The sequence below is a fragment of the Sprattus sprattus genome (assembly GCF_963457725.1).
Source record: "Sprattus sprattus genome assembly, chromosome: 3".
NCBI classification, from domain to species: Eukaryota; Metazoa; Chordata; class Actinopteri; order Clupeiformes; family Clupeidae; genus Sprattus; species Sprattus sprattus.
This window is the reverse complement of record NC_137922.1, coordinates 24,146,138-24,161,490: the sequence shown is the minus strand read 5'-3', so window position 1 is coordinate 24,161,490 and position 15,353 is coordinate 24,146,138. Positions and strand designations below refer to the sequence as shown.

At 44.7% G+C, this 15,353-nt stretch overlaps 1 protein-coding gene across 1 annotated transcript in view; it reads right to left on the bottom strand.

Moving 5' to 3' along the window:
• The window catches only part of ahr1b (aryl hydrocarbon receptor 1b), a gene marked incomplete at both ends in the record, with an annotated part of 71,583 nt that extends 57,039 nt beyond the window's left edge, over positions 1 to 14,544 (bottom strand). Inside the window, 2 exons of the mRNA XM_080835408.1 lie at positions 13,474 to 13,661; positions 14,504 to 14,544. Of these exons, the coding sequence (XP_080691534.1) occupies positions 13,474 to 13,661; positions 14,504 to 14,544 (229 nt within the window). The remainder of the gene's footprint in view (positions 1 to 13,473; positions 13,662 to 14,503) is intronic.
• Positions 14,545 to 15,353: the final 809 nt, after the last annotated feature.

Here is a 15,353-nt window from a genome sequence, read left to right as displayed (position 1 = left end):
TGTGTGTGTGTAAGTATGCTGTACATGTGTGCGGGGTGTGTGCATGTATGTAGTCTCTCTTTGTGTGTGTGTGTATTTTGTGCATATGTGAAGTCTATTAGTGTGTGTATGTGTGTGTGTGCATAAGTATACTGTATGTGTGTATGTCTGAGTCTGATGTTTTACACATTTTGTGCATATGTGTAGTGCATTAGTGTGTGTATGTGTCAGTTATGTGTCACCCATTGGTGGAGACCCTTTCCGTTTTTCCAGGAACACCGAACGGCGTACTGAGCCCCAAATTGGATTCATTTGGTTTTAGAGCTTTAATAGACCGCTCAATCTGAACCAACTCAGTCTGAACCACTACCTGGACTCAGTTAGCAACTTAGCATTGCGTCATTGCGTCAGTGGTCACCTGGGCCGAGCCTTCCACTTCTGGGAACACTAGTCACTCATAGCCCATGGGCATCCCTCCACCCACCCTGTCATCCTGTCTGCAGGAACAAGGGCATTTCAGCCATTTGCAAAAGAGACAGAGGGATGGGGATTGGGAGGGAAAGTGAGAGAGAGGTAGTGAGAGTCAGGGAGAGAGAAAATGAGGCAGGCAAAGAGAGGAAGCAAATGACAGGGAGAGGGAGTGAGAAAGAGAGTCAGAGGCAGAGAAAGAGATAGAGGGATGGGGAGAGGGAAACTCCGATCAGTTTATGTGTTTGTATGTTCTGTGTTCTGTATTCTATGTTCTGTTTATGTGTTCTGTATTCTATGTTCTGTTTATGTGTTCTATGTTTTGTTTATGTGTTTATGTGTTCTGTGTTCTATGTTCTGTGTATGTGTTCTGTTTATGTGTTCTATGTTGTCTTTATGTGTTCTGTGTTTGTGTTCTGTGTATGTGTTCTGTTTATGAGTTCTGTGTTCTATGTTCTGTTTATGTGTTCTGTGTTCTATGTTCTGTCTATGTGTTCTGTGTATGTGTTCTATGTTGTCTTTATGTGTTCTGTGTTTGTGTGTTCTATTTATGTGCATCAGCTGCAAATACAGGAGGCACCAGCGCCAGCTTCTCCGCCGACAGAGTGCTTGCACACACACACACACACACACACACACACACACACACACACACACACACACACACACATACATACACGAAGGCATACACACACACACACAAATACATGCACAGATGTATGACCAGTCAATATCCACAAACACACATATACAGGGCAGGCACATAAAAATACATGCCTCCCATTAGTACAGATATATGAAAATGCCCGTCCCCCACACATATTTACAGACACAAACATACAACGCACACACAAACACATACAAACACACACCAGGGACCACCCCATGTGAGACCAACCAATGTTGCTACACTCAACAGTGGCTTAAGTGAGATGTGTGTGTTGTCTGTGTGCCACTCAAACTGGCCCAACCCTCAGTGCCCAACTAGGCTGAGAGAGAGAGAGAGAGAGAGAAAGAGAGGGAGAGAGAAAGGGGGGGGGGGGGGGGCGAGAGAGAGTAGAGAGAGCCTCAGTAGCAACGGCTTATGGAGATGAGTGTCTGCTATCTGTGTGGTTGAGATCAGAGAGACAGTGGGAGATGAGTGTGTGTTGGGGGGGGGGGGGGGGGGGGCAGAGAAAGACAGAAAGAGACAGAGAATCTCAGCAAGCTCTAAAGCCCAGCCCAGCCAAGCCCAGCCCAGCCCAGCCCAGCCCAGCCCAGCCCAGCGTGGGCCATGGCTCTATGGATTTTAGCCATTTGCCCCCACACTGGTGTTATTGCACAGTAATTACAAAAGAAAAACATCAATATGCACTTGATTAAAAACTAAAGCTGTTTGTGCGCGGCCAGTGGTGGCTGGCAGCCCTGTAAGAAGCCATGCGACTACTTCAATTATGAAAACAATGGTGCGATTATCAGGGATGACATGTGTATACGCGCATTTGCCTCCATTAACTGTGGCATGCCAGGCTAAGGCACAGCAGATCGGAAGAATGTTGGGGAAAAAAACACTAATTGCAGTGTTGGAGTAATGCTACCAAACCCTCGCAAATGTCCCATTGGGAACCCCCACCCCCGCCCCACACCACAAGACCACAATAATGCAACTCAGCTGATGTTCGGTAGTTCTCACACAAGTAGCGTCAATGTTTTGCAAAGCCTAATTTGACAGTAGCTTTCAGCTCCCTTAAATGAATATCAACAGAATCACCAGAATGGTTGTTGATTAGTATGCAATGTTAATTAGTATGCAATGGACGACGAGGGACGTCCCGACTCGGAGGGGAAATAACAACATTCCAGAAGGATGATGTCGAATTTACGATCCGACCTCTGACGGTATCGCCGTGGAAACTGCCTCAAAACACTGGCCAAAATGTTTCACCCGGTACAATTCCAATCCACTTCAAAGGAATTGCCCCTCAATTTTCTCATCAAAACTACCAACGTTCAGTCACTGCTGAAAAACATTTCCAGATGAAGGGATTTATTTTTCTTCTTTTTTTGCGCAAGGGTAACATCGTTTGACATAGTTACTTCACTTCTATTGGCTGTTCCCAGAAATAGAACATAGAGGCAACACAAATGCAGGCCAAATTAAACTAAGAGAAGCCAGTTACGCTAAGTACTATGGGATGCCAAAAAGAACAAATCTTCTATTTAACTTTGATGCCAAGGACAGCTGAGTCTGCAAATGCACCGAGGACAAGTTGATTACTGTGAGCAGCAAAGAACAAACCCAAAGCAGCCTTACTGAACTAGGACCTTGAGGTCAAAGGACATTAAACCTGTTCAGAAGAGTATCCATCACGTCTGACAGGACGATAAGAGAGTGTTAAATGTGACTCTCTGTCATGCAAGCTAATGCAGGCGTACGCGTTACATAACAATTCACTAAGAATGAAGACATCAAGTTGTACGGTTACAGCGTGAGAAAAAGTTATGAGGTTGGAGCTCTAAAACTGCACATCAGATTTTACTGAGGAGACGTGAAGAGTTGATGAAACACACAATAACAATTTATAACACTTCAAATCGCAGCTAGCGGCGGGGAGTACAATCATAAAATCACCACACGTTAAATCTTCTGCCTGAGTGGCGAGAGTTGACTCTCGTGATTTACGACCAACCATTTCTACCAGACTGCACTTCTGCCTGAAAACAAACTCAAAGCGGTGCTTAGGAATCCGCTCTGGATCCACCAACGGAAAACTTACCGAGCTCTTCCATGGGAACGAAAGGAAAAACACTAACCTGCTCCATTTAGTCCCATAAATCACGCATTATTTCAGGCTAACTTTTCATATCGCAAAACAAGACTGCTGCTTTTTTAATAGAGAAATGTGTTGTGAGGATTGAATTGGGTAATCAGTGCAAGGCCAAGGCCAATATTATGTGCTGGTAAGTTAACAAACACACCTTTTTTTGGCATCAAAAACCTTTATCTTAAATAAATATACAGTGATTTCAGTTTGCCATAATAATATTTTACTATTTCAATGCTGTTCAGATACAACTACACATCTCCTGTCAATACGTGAGGGTTTTCTCTTCACCTCTTCTATATCTGTGTCCTTCCAGCTCTACTTCAGGCCTGTGGGTCTGAGAACCCTCGACGAGAGCCACAAACTCACGAACGGATGCTGCTGGACCAAGGCCAGACAGGGGCCAGAACCACGGCGGATCAACGCCAAATCTGCCGTACAGAAATGGATCTCCGCACACACACACACACACACACACACCACACACACACACACACACACACAAACACAAACACACACACACACACACACACACAGACACTCCGAGGCTCCCTGACAGCCTCGCTGCTCGGCTAGGGCCCCCACTTCAGAGGGAGGGAGAAAGGGGGCCGCGCTGCATACCTTTGATTTTAATCAGTTTTAATTGGTGCTTTAAGACCCATAATAAAGTGTGACTGACGCGGAATGATGGGCGATTCTTGGCCGCTGCAGTGGAAAGGCTGGGGACCTCTCGTCGATGAAAGCTGCCACTAAGTTCCACTAAGTCGTGACTAACCCTTGCATGGCCCTGCATCGCTCTACTTCCCAAAACCAGCCCTCAAAGACTCATAGAGGGAACGTGTTTCATTGGACGGACATGTAGGAAATGTCCTTGTCATCACTGACATCATCATCATCATAATTATCATCCTGGGGTCCGTGACAGACCTTAAAGAAAAGTCGACACTCATCAGATCTGTTTGGAATAGCCCAATCGGAGACACTGACAGAAGACCTCCCCCTTGAAGCCTCAACCAATCATGACATGCGGACTCATGCAGGGAGGGGGAGGGGCCAGAATATCAAAACACTGTAAATAATGCATTCTTATGAGAACACACAACCCTAGAGATATACATGGAAGCACAAAGAAAAAAAAGCTAAGTGTAAACATGTGTGTATGAGCTTGTGAGTGCGCCTCTGTGTGTGTGAGTGCATTTGCGGTGCTCCATGTGTGTATGTGTTTGTCTTTGTTTGTGGATGTGTGTGTGTGTGTGTGTAAAGCATATGGTGGAGGCTTGGGCTTCTCCACTTCAGCCACTTCAGTAAATCGACCTCCTCTTCATGGTAAAGGCTTTTATTCAATGACCATCAATTCAAATCTGCACAGCAGCCAACATGCCTATATTTGACTTCAGCACCTCCTTCACAGCATATCTGGTGTGCTGGACCAATATGATGACAGGTTTTCAACTGGCCAAACTTCAATACCATCTGCTGGGCCTGCACCCCATTAGGAGAACACAGTCCTACGCTTGGTCATATCTGCACCACATTAGGAGAACACAGTCCTACGCTTGGTCATATCTGCACCCCATTAGGAGAACATAGTCCTACGCTTGGTCATATCTGCACCACATTAGGAGAACATAGTCCTACGCTTGGTCATATCTGCACCCCATTAGGAGAACATAGTCCTACGCTTGGTCATATCTGCACCCCATTAGGAGAACATAGTCCTACGCTTGGTCATATCTGCACCCCATTAGGAGAACATAGTCCTACGCTTGGTCATATCTGCACCCCATTAGGAGAACATAGTCCTACGCTTGGTCATATCTGCACCCCATTAGGAGAACATAGTCCTACGCTTGGTCATATCTGCACCCCATTAGGAGAACATAGTCCTACGCTTGGTCATATCTGCACCCCATTAGGAGAACATAGTCCTACGCTTGGTCATATCTGGGTCTGCACCACATAAGGAGAACACAGTCATGGTCATGTTTGGGTCGGGGTTTCCACCAGCTATCTCCAAAAAACACAGGCAGGAAACAGAAAATCATTTGACGCCATCAATGCTCTCATGGGTTATTTGACTTCCTGTTCCGTGTTTGGGAGCAGATATGCCCAGTCCACTCTCTCTACCCCCGCGGTGCTGACCTTTACCTGGCACCGCCCGTCTGCGCCCAGCCTCGTGTAAAGCGCTTGGCTCCCGTGTGCCAGCCGAGTTCAAAAGGGCATCGCTCTCACTGCAGCTCTTTCTCCCGCGGTTGGCGGCCCTGTAACGCCACGCCGCCTCTTTCAAAGAAACATCAGCCGTTCGTAAGTGGATTACCCCCGCTGTTTTTCTTCCCAAACACTTTCATCTCCCTCCGCCGCCATTCAAACCCTCTCAGACCCAGGACTGTGGGTCACTGATGAGAAGAAAAAATAAACAGAAGGGAGAGAGAGAAAGAGGGAGAGAGAGAGAGAGAGAGAGAGAGAGAGGGAGAGGGAGAGAGAGGAAGAGAGAGTGGGAAAGAGAGAGAGTGGGAGAGGGAGAGAGGGAGAGAGACGGAGGGAGAGAGAGGGAGAGAGAGAGAAGGAGAGGGAGAGGGAGAGAGAGAGGGAAAGAGAGAGAGGGAAAGACAGAGAGACACAGACAGAGAGAAAAGGAAAGAACGTAAAAGCACCTTGATAAGGGCAGAATGACGGTGAGTGCCCACGTTAGGGGGAGACAAGAGAGAAGTCTGTCTGGTAGTCAACGCAACACAGACGAGGAACAAGAGAGGAGTCTGTCTGGTAGTCAACGCAACACAGATGAGGAACAATAGAGAAGTCTGTCTGGAAGTCAAGGCAACACAGACGAGGAAAAAAAGAGGAGTCTGTCTTGGAGTCAAGGCAACAAAGACAAGAACAAGAGCTCAGTGTTCTGTCCTGCAGTGGCCTAGTCTGGTCTGGTCGATCAAGTTTAAGGCAGCCACATTTTCAAGTGATTTGATCAACATTGAGTTACACGGTCTGTCCCAGCCTCTCAACTGTGAGATAAGGCGTCCTTCTTCTCGAGTTGCACCAGGGCAGACAATGATGCATGCGAAAATGGGTTAAAATAACTTCAAATGAATTATTAAAACACAACAGCAATGGCACATGAGCACTTTGCACCCAAATCCACAGTGCTCCTGCCACCTTCAAGGGCTGGTCAAGGCCTTCAAGGCTAAATGGCTCGTTGCTGTTCACTTACTAACACTACATCTCCCATCAATTCATCTGCACAATGCAGCCTCTCCCCTGCAGTGCTAAGCCATTCAGCTTTGAGGACTCTATCTCCGTTACAAAGAAGGTGGAGACTCAGACCGTGAACACATTGTTGACTGACACTGTTGGTTGTCCTAATTCTCTCTGCCTTTTTGTGAGCCTGACGCTCAGGCTAGGCTAAAGGGAGCTAGCTAGCATGGAGGAGGATATCAGTGAGAACACACACAGAGCTGAAGACAATGGCCCACTTCTGAGGCTGTAGAGAGCCCGGGCTGTTTCTTTAAGCCCAAGACGGTCAAACTAATTTGTCTTTCAGCGCATTTGGGGAAAATCCGCCCTTTGTTCGGTTGGCTCCTAGCAACGCTCTACAAGCTGCGCACAAAGGCCTGAATGGGGAGGCCGTGCTGCTCCAGTAGATTAAACAAGCGCTGACAAACCCTTGCACAGCGAGCAGAAACATGGCACTCAGCGAAGACACGCGTCCGCAGGAAACAGCACAAAACAACCACACGTTGCCTCTTCTCACTTAACTTGACCACCGCAGAACAGGGAGAGCCAGGGTTTGAATTGGAATATTAATGAATTACTATGCATTAAATATTCCATTCTAAATACAATTGGAATTTAATTATTGAGAGTAAGGAGGGACAGTGATTTGATATTTATTTACATTTTTCTAATTGGTCAGAAAATTGTGGGGGCTTTTGGGTAAAAAAAATCTTGAAATTTGGGGGTAAAATACATCCGTATAACGAATTTAGTTTGATGTGATACATAACTTAATTTGCTTGGGCTGATTACTGAACTAGATGTGTTGAATTACTTGTGATTACTGAATTACTTCATTCCACATTTAAAAAAAAAAGGTTAAAATAATCGCCGAAATAAACACCAAAACACGCCCTTGACAAAAATGTAAAAAAATCGAAATCCAGAAAGCAGAAAATGCTCCTTGATTAAAAAGTTCATTTCTGCCACAGGCTGCAAGTAATGAGTCCAAATCTAAACAGTCACCTTTGTGCCAGCCTGTCAGACTGGCTTGTTTTTGGTGAGGGGTCTCATGCCAAACATCTGTGTGGGCACGGCCTGATGAATAAATCAGAGCATTTTCCCCGTCCGGCTGCGACCTCAGCGACGTCATCAGCATCAAAAATGCCCCCTTTTCACACCTCCTGACCACGACTACGACACCTCCCCCCTCTTCCACCATCACCACTCCCATCGCTGCCTTATAGATGTGAGAAATATAAGTGTGTGTGTGTGTGTCTGTGTGTGTATGTGTGTGTGTGTGAGTGTGTGAGTGTGTTTGTGAAATAACAGTGTGAGAAAAGCTTCCTGGGAAATGATGTGGTGACGTAAAGATTGGGCCAAAAAAGAAACTAAATGTCTCTGTGGTGAGTGTTCACAATAAAACCTCAGCCATGTCCCTGGGTGGAATTCTCCTCCTCTTCGACTGCATCAGAGCTGGAGAGCAAGGGACTGGAAATGTTTCCCAGAAGCGACTGGTTTCACCCATGTTGAGTTACTGTAAGCCCAAAACACCGGGTTTTGACCGCACGGTTCAGCAACTCAGTAATAGGTGAAAAGTGTTGGTATCACAGCTAGCTCTTAGCTGAGAGAAAGCGAGAGAGAAAGAGAGAGAGAGTGTGTGAGAGAGAAAGAGAGCTAGAGAGTGAGCAAGAGAGATATAGAGGGAGAGAGAGGGAGAGTGACTGAGAGAGAGAGAGAGAGAGAGAGAGAGAGGGAGTGACTGAGAGAGAGAGGGAGAGTGACTGAGAGATATAGAGGGAGAGAGAGAGAGAGAGAGAGAGAGAGAGGGAGCTTGGCTGGCTACAGTGTCCTAGTTTTTCAGCGGCAGCCGCAGCTTCTGACCTCCCCACTGCTACCAGACACAACACTGACCGCCTGCCACCTCCCTCTCCACACACCCTCCATCGGATGGGCCATAACCCACACACACACATCGGCTGGGCCATAACACACTCATCGGCTGGGCCATAACACACATATTGGCTGGGCCATAACACACATATCGTCTGGGCTATAACACACACATCGGCTGGGCCATAACACACACATCGGCTGGGTCATAACACACATATCGGCTGGGCTATAACACACACATCAGCTGGGCCATAACACACACATCGGCTGGGTCATAACACACACATCGCCTGGGTCATAACACACACATCGACTGGGTCATAACACACACCCTCCATCGGCTAGGTCATAACACACACCCTTCATCGGCTAACACACACACATACACTCTTTATGTTTCAGAGTGAACATGAAGCTGCGGCGTATAATACATTACATTATAATTACATTACTTCACAATAACAGTGCCAATCATTTTTAAATTAATCAACAAACTACATCAAAAATAAATAATGTCCCTCATCAAAAAGTCCATCTACTACTTTGACTACACTGTCTTCTGTTACACATTAGGCTATTTAGTGTAAAACAAGATAATGTAGACCGCTACTAACATATATCATTTTATGTTGGCTTATATACAGTATGGTATGCCATTGGACTTGGTACAGCGGTAGAGACTGAGAGACAGATAGAGAGAGAGCGAGCAAGAGCACGAGAGAGAGAGAGAGAGAGAGAGAGAGAGAGAGAGAGAAAGTGTGTGTGTGTATGTAAGGAGGGAGAGAGTGTGTGTGTATGTGTATGTGTGTGTGTGAGACAGATAGAGATAGAATGTGTTTATGTGTAGGTGTATGTGTGTGTGTTTTTGTGTGTGAGAGAGAGGTAAGGGGTATGTATATGTGTGTGTGTGTGTGTGTGTGTGTGTGTGACACCCCAGCTTCAAAAACAGATGTGGCATCTTGCTGAGCCAAACACAACAGCACTGAGACCACAGTCACAGCAAACAGTGTACTATTACACAACCTACGGAAGGCATTTCTGTAATGTTTTATAATTATTATGTACTGTGGTGGCACTCACACAGGATCGCTGTGAGTTTTCATCGCTGGATATCTGTGGGTTTGAACAAGACTAAGAGTTTTTTGAATGGTGTTTGAAGCACACACTCTCTCTTAAAGCAACTGTGCATCATTCAGACTGAAGGATTATAATCACTTCCAGTCCAGGCAGCATCTTACCCTCTGCTCAACTATTTCCCCTCTCAAGGCATGGCCATAATAGAATAACATAAAACAATGCGTTAGCCTATGACTACCCCTTTAGGACTTACACATGTCTCTTACAGTCTCGAAAAACTGCTACCGTGCTGTTAAAATAAAAAACACACATTTGCTTGCAATTATAGACCGCTTGTACGAACGGCTTGGCTGATCACGACTTTTCGTCGGGGAAAGAATCATTGGCTAGAACCCTCAGCATCCATCACTTTGAATTGTGGTGCTGTTTAAGAATAGATACATTCTACGCCACATCATTCATGTCAAAACATGCCCCATCCTCCCCTGTCTGCCCTCTACATCTTGATGGTGTGCTGAAAATGCTTGATAACACAGAGCCTACCCATGAGGCTTCGCTTCAGGGGGTGGTGCCTGAGTGGTAGGGAGAGAGAGGGAGAGAGAGAGCGAGAGAGCGAGAGAGAGAGAGAGAGAGAGAGAGAGAGAGTGTGTGTTTATGCTCAGAGGAACTGACTGAACCTTTCTTCAGTCTTTTTAAAAAGGCCTGAAGGCACCTCCACGATGTCTGACTCAGTGGTGTTTCATTACAGTGAGGCTCTAATATTAGACCTGTAGTCTAATCTCCTGTATCTAATCCTGAATTTTAAATCTATTTGTTGTTACCCACTCATAACATAGCCCTTACCAATGTGGGTCACAAACTATCTATCAGACTATCAGAAACAAAAGAGTGGTTGTATACCAATATAAGGCGATTATAATATTAATAATAATAACAACAACTGTAATAGCAGCAACACATAAAATCGTTTGGTAACTGAGGTTAAAAGCAACGCTGCAGAATGGAGAACACGTCGTTCCACAGCGCTGAGCGAGCGAACAAGCGAGCCTTGGGACTGACGAGCTGAGCCAGACCGCTGCGCACAACCGCATCCGTCGCTAAACCCCCACTTCAGCACTCGCACAAGTGATTCACTAAAAGCCAGCATATAATCTCAGCATGTCACATGGCATTTGCCCTGTTTACACACAACAAATTACACTCCAACACAAACACAGGGTCTGGCTGGAGAGGCTGGAGCCTGCTGGAGGAGAGGCGGCGGAGGCTGAGGCTAAGGCTGAGGCTGAGCGCCTGGGAGGGGTGTTAAAGCTGCCAGGGCAGGGGGACGGGGCTAATTGGGCCTTCTGGAGCCCCTGAATGAATTGATGGGGATGCTGAAGCTGGGGTAAATGCGGAGGAATGGGTGTCCGAGGAGATGCCTGTCCTTTTTGATGGCCTATTTTAGTCACTCAGGAGGAAGGCTGGATGCTGATGCCTGAAGAAGGACCCAGAGAATTTCCAGAGGCCAATTTTATGATGTTTTTATAAATGTAATTATTTGTATTATTGTTATTATATTATTTTATTATTTATAATATTATATTATTATAACAGAAGTGATGAATACAACAACTACTGCTACTACTTCTCTATATAATAACTATACTTACTATACTCTATTATAACAATACTAAATAATAATAATAATAATAATAATAATTATGTGATATTTTCACAATACTATTTTATTGCATTTCTTATAGTTCATTATGCTGATATATGCCTCCAATCTGACATTTAATGTTAAATAAATGGAATACCTGTCTGGAACTGACATCTGCGCTGTAAAACTGATACTATGCACCTCTTCAAATATTAAGCACTGGACAGATGAGGTACATGAAACACACTGGAGTTCTTTTCCAGAGACCTCTGCGAGTCCATGATGAATCACACGATAATAAAAGAACATGAGGGGCAGAACAGAAGATTTCTCTCTGCTTCAGTGAACACATTCTCCTTCCCTCCATCCTCATCTCCCTCTCTCACTCTCCTTCCCTCTCTCTCTCTCCCTCTCTCTCTCTCTCTCCATCTCTGTGGCTCAGTCTCTCATCATCTCATCTCCCCTGCCAGTCTCATTCTCTTTCCAGTTTTCTTCTTTTTAAAATAAGTCTGTTCAGAGAGTGTTTAAAAATGTTTAGAATGCCCCAATTTCTCCCATACATAATCTGCTCAAGATCTCCCACTCTCCCTGATACGGCCATAGTTTGAGCTGCATACGTAAATTCATAAACCAAAGGCATATAAATATGAACTACATTAACCAGAAGCACATAAATATGAACTACAATGGAGCAGCTCCCTCTACAGCGGCATATTTGATTCTTGCACAAACTGGCTACAGTCACTTCAATGAGTCACTTCCCAAAGACACAAAGATGAGAAATGCCCTCAAGCATTATTGTCAACATCACTCAGGAACAATACATCTTAGCACAACATACATATGTGTGAGTGTACACACACACACACACACACACACACTAACACACACACAGGCAGACATTTCCCAGGCATGATGCTCAGAGCTGGATCACACACGCTGTTTCTATCCACTGCACCTTCAACAGCCATTTTAAGTTCCACTGTCTTAAACAAACATTTCTATCCCTCCATTTTATAAATTCTTTAAGCTATTTTTTTTAATTATTAATGCTTCACCAGACTCTCAAACCTGCATTGCAGTAAGCTTTTTAAAAGGAGTTTGGTTTCTCCCAACAATAGTGATTGAGGGAGTCAAAGAGGAAAACAGACGATTTTTGAAGATGTTTACATGATAACTTTGAAAGCATATTATTGATTGGCGCACACCTCCTGTGACTGACGTCCTCTTTAAATCTCTGAAAGACTGCTGACGTCGCACATGACCATGAAATATTCAGAGTTTCTCAAGAAGAGAGAGAGCGAGAGAGAGAGAGAGAAAGAGAGAGAGAGAGAGAATGTCGTGAGACTAGGCTGTGCTTGAGCAGCTCTTAGAAAAGCCTCTTCCACATCACAAATTATTCAATATGCTTTGATGGTATCGGGCAACACAATCAGCCTGAGTGACAAAGAGAGTATACTGTTGTACTGTACAGAAGAATCATCTGTTACTGTACAATCAAAAGGGAGTTCCACTAGTTTGGATTCAAAATTATAAAAACAACAACAGGAAAAATACTATCATTGCAATATGTATCCAGTATCCACAACTGCAACAGAATACCAGAATTACAACAGAAAAAAACTAGAAGGGCACATTGAGCATGTTATAGGAAGTGGAAAAAATATTCCTGGATTCGCCCCTTGATCGATATTCGCACGTTCCTTGGCCCACCCTTCCAGCAGATTTCATGAAAATTGACTGACTTTGCGTAATCTTGCTGCCGAAAAACAGCAATGAAAACATAACAATGTTATACAATCCACATCTTGTTCAGCTATCAGCCAGCACATTTTGTAATTATATAGTATTTATATTATGATATCATTTAATATTGTGCCCGTAATTGTCTTGACTTAATCTGATAAACTAGGTATTCTTCTAGTGTCTGCTCTAACCTGCCTCTGTTCAAAACCTTTGCTGCCAATGTTCAGTTTGCACAACCCAGCAGATAAAGCCATAATGGGTGCCTGCTATGGAGAGGTCAGTAGACAGGCAGAGGGAGAGGTAGAGGCAGGGAGAGAGGTTCAGGCAGAGGGAGAAGGAGAGGGAGAGGAAGAAGGAGAAGGAGAGGGAGAGGAAGAAGGAGAGGGAGAGGGAGAGGAAGAGGAAGAGGGAGAAGGAGAGGGAGAGGAAGAAGGAGAGGGAGAGTAAGAGGGAGAAGGAGAGGGAGCCACAACTAGATCTGCTCTCCCACAGCCAACGCCAGCTGACTCAGCGACTCCTTCCCCAACCAGTGGCATCTCAGCAACAAACAAAACAACCACCACATCCAAACAAACCCACCATGCCCAGCTACACACACTTACCTCACACACACACACACACACACACAGAGATAAAGCTTGCAGAGACGCTCACCAGTAAAGAAGTTCTTGGCCCGCAGATAGCTGACACTGAGGCGTAGTATTGAGAGCTTATCCAGGCTAGAGGTGACCTCGTCGGGGAATGGCAGTAGGCTGGCCAGCCGGTCCAACTCGCCGTTCAGCCGGTCCCTGTGTCGCTTGGATGGGTTTGATTTCACAGTCTCCACGGGCGGTGGTTTCGCCCTGTGTAGATAGCGAAACGGGTGCATCAGAGATGGGCACCGCGTTACATGGTCAACAGCAGGGCAGAAAAGCCCTGGTACTCTACAACTATAATAATAATAATAATAATAATAATTCATAATTCAAAATGGCCAATTAATTTCCACTAAATTCTGTGTTTTTCAATTTTGTATTAAATAACTGTAATTTAAATATGTGTATGGTGCACAAGCAGAGTCCGAGGGTGCTGACAATCATAGGCTTAATTGACGTAAAAAACTGAACTCGCATCTAGAGGTTATTGAAGTATCACCCGGTCCTCCATACGCAAGGCTACACTATCCATTGGGCTGAATTAAATATATTCTACATGCACACTTTTAATATACATTAAAGTTATCACAATTCTAATAACCTCATTCTAATAATAAAATACTATGAAAATCATTACGGAAATATATCTCTGGGCATGTCAAAACTAAAGTAACTGAATACAGTATTTACTTCCCCACTAAGACGCAGATACATCATTTTCAACGTTTAAATAGAACCAGCAAATTCGTAAACGCATGCCGCCCATCATGTTTGACCACACAGAAGACGTGCTCCACATGACATTTCATCGCAAGGCGTAGCATACATGTATGCATTTACAGCGACAGCAAACAAATTATATCGTCAACTGTGCACGCAGTATAGTCCATTTCTTTAAAAATATTCCGTCGATCAGGCTATATTATTTACATAACCTGCTAGCTGACAAGTGGATGACCAAATAAAAATAGAAAAAAATTACAAATACATGAAGCCTAACTGCGTTATGAACTGTGACTATGTACTATTTGTTCACTTCAATTACTTACGCTCTTTGGACCGGTTTTCTTCTTTTACGTCCAGCATACATTGTAAGGCTCTACAGTGGCTCTGTAATCCTGTAGTTCAGTGCGGTGTTGTTCGACCTACACATATCTGGCAGAAGATATACAGTCTCTTCTTCCCCCAAAACGAAGGACATATGTTATGACAACCCAAATGCAAATGTAGTCTTTATGTTTTCATCATAAAGACTCCAGAAAACGAACGTAGCCTATGCGAATTTACAAGTGGCGTTGAAAGGCACGGATCGTGCTCCCAAATCCTGTTAGTCGCCTGGGTCCATCAATCAAAACTAGGATTCCATCTTCTGTGAGCGAAAATCACTGGGGCATTGGTTCTATATCAAGATAATTTTAAATACTTATAGTCTGCTGAAACCATCCCACCAAACCGGCGAGGTAGCATGGGAAAGTATGCTATTTCGACATTAATTTAGATGGTGGCAGCAAGTGCATGTCCCCTTCGTCATTTAAGCAATGATGATGGCAGCCCAAACGCAGCATCTGTTTAAGTCGACAATGATGTACGAACAAGTCCAAAACAAAGTTGACAAAAAGTTGGAAAGCTATAGAAATCAAACGACATTTAAATTGTGTCAAGACTTCGCTTCTAATTCATCTTTGCAAAGCTCCTCTTCTGTAACGAGCTTTTGCGCGCTCTCGACGTCATCACCCCCCACCCCTTACCCACACACACACACACACACACACACACCAAGTCAGAGTCGGGCATTCGCATTCTAGTGACCAGGCGACCGGCACAGATTTGTACGGGAGCGCGCAAAGAAGCACAGGCCCGAGGTTAACAGGCATGGGAGGAGAAAAATCTCCCAGATAC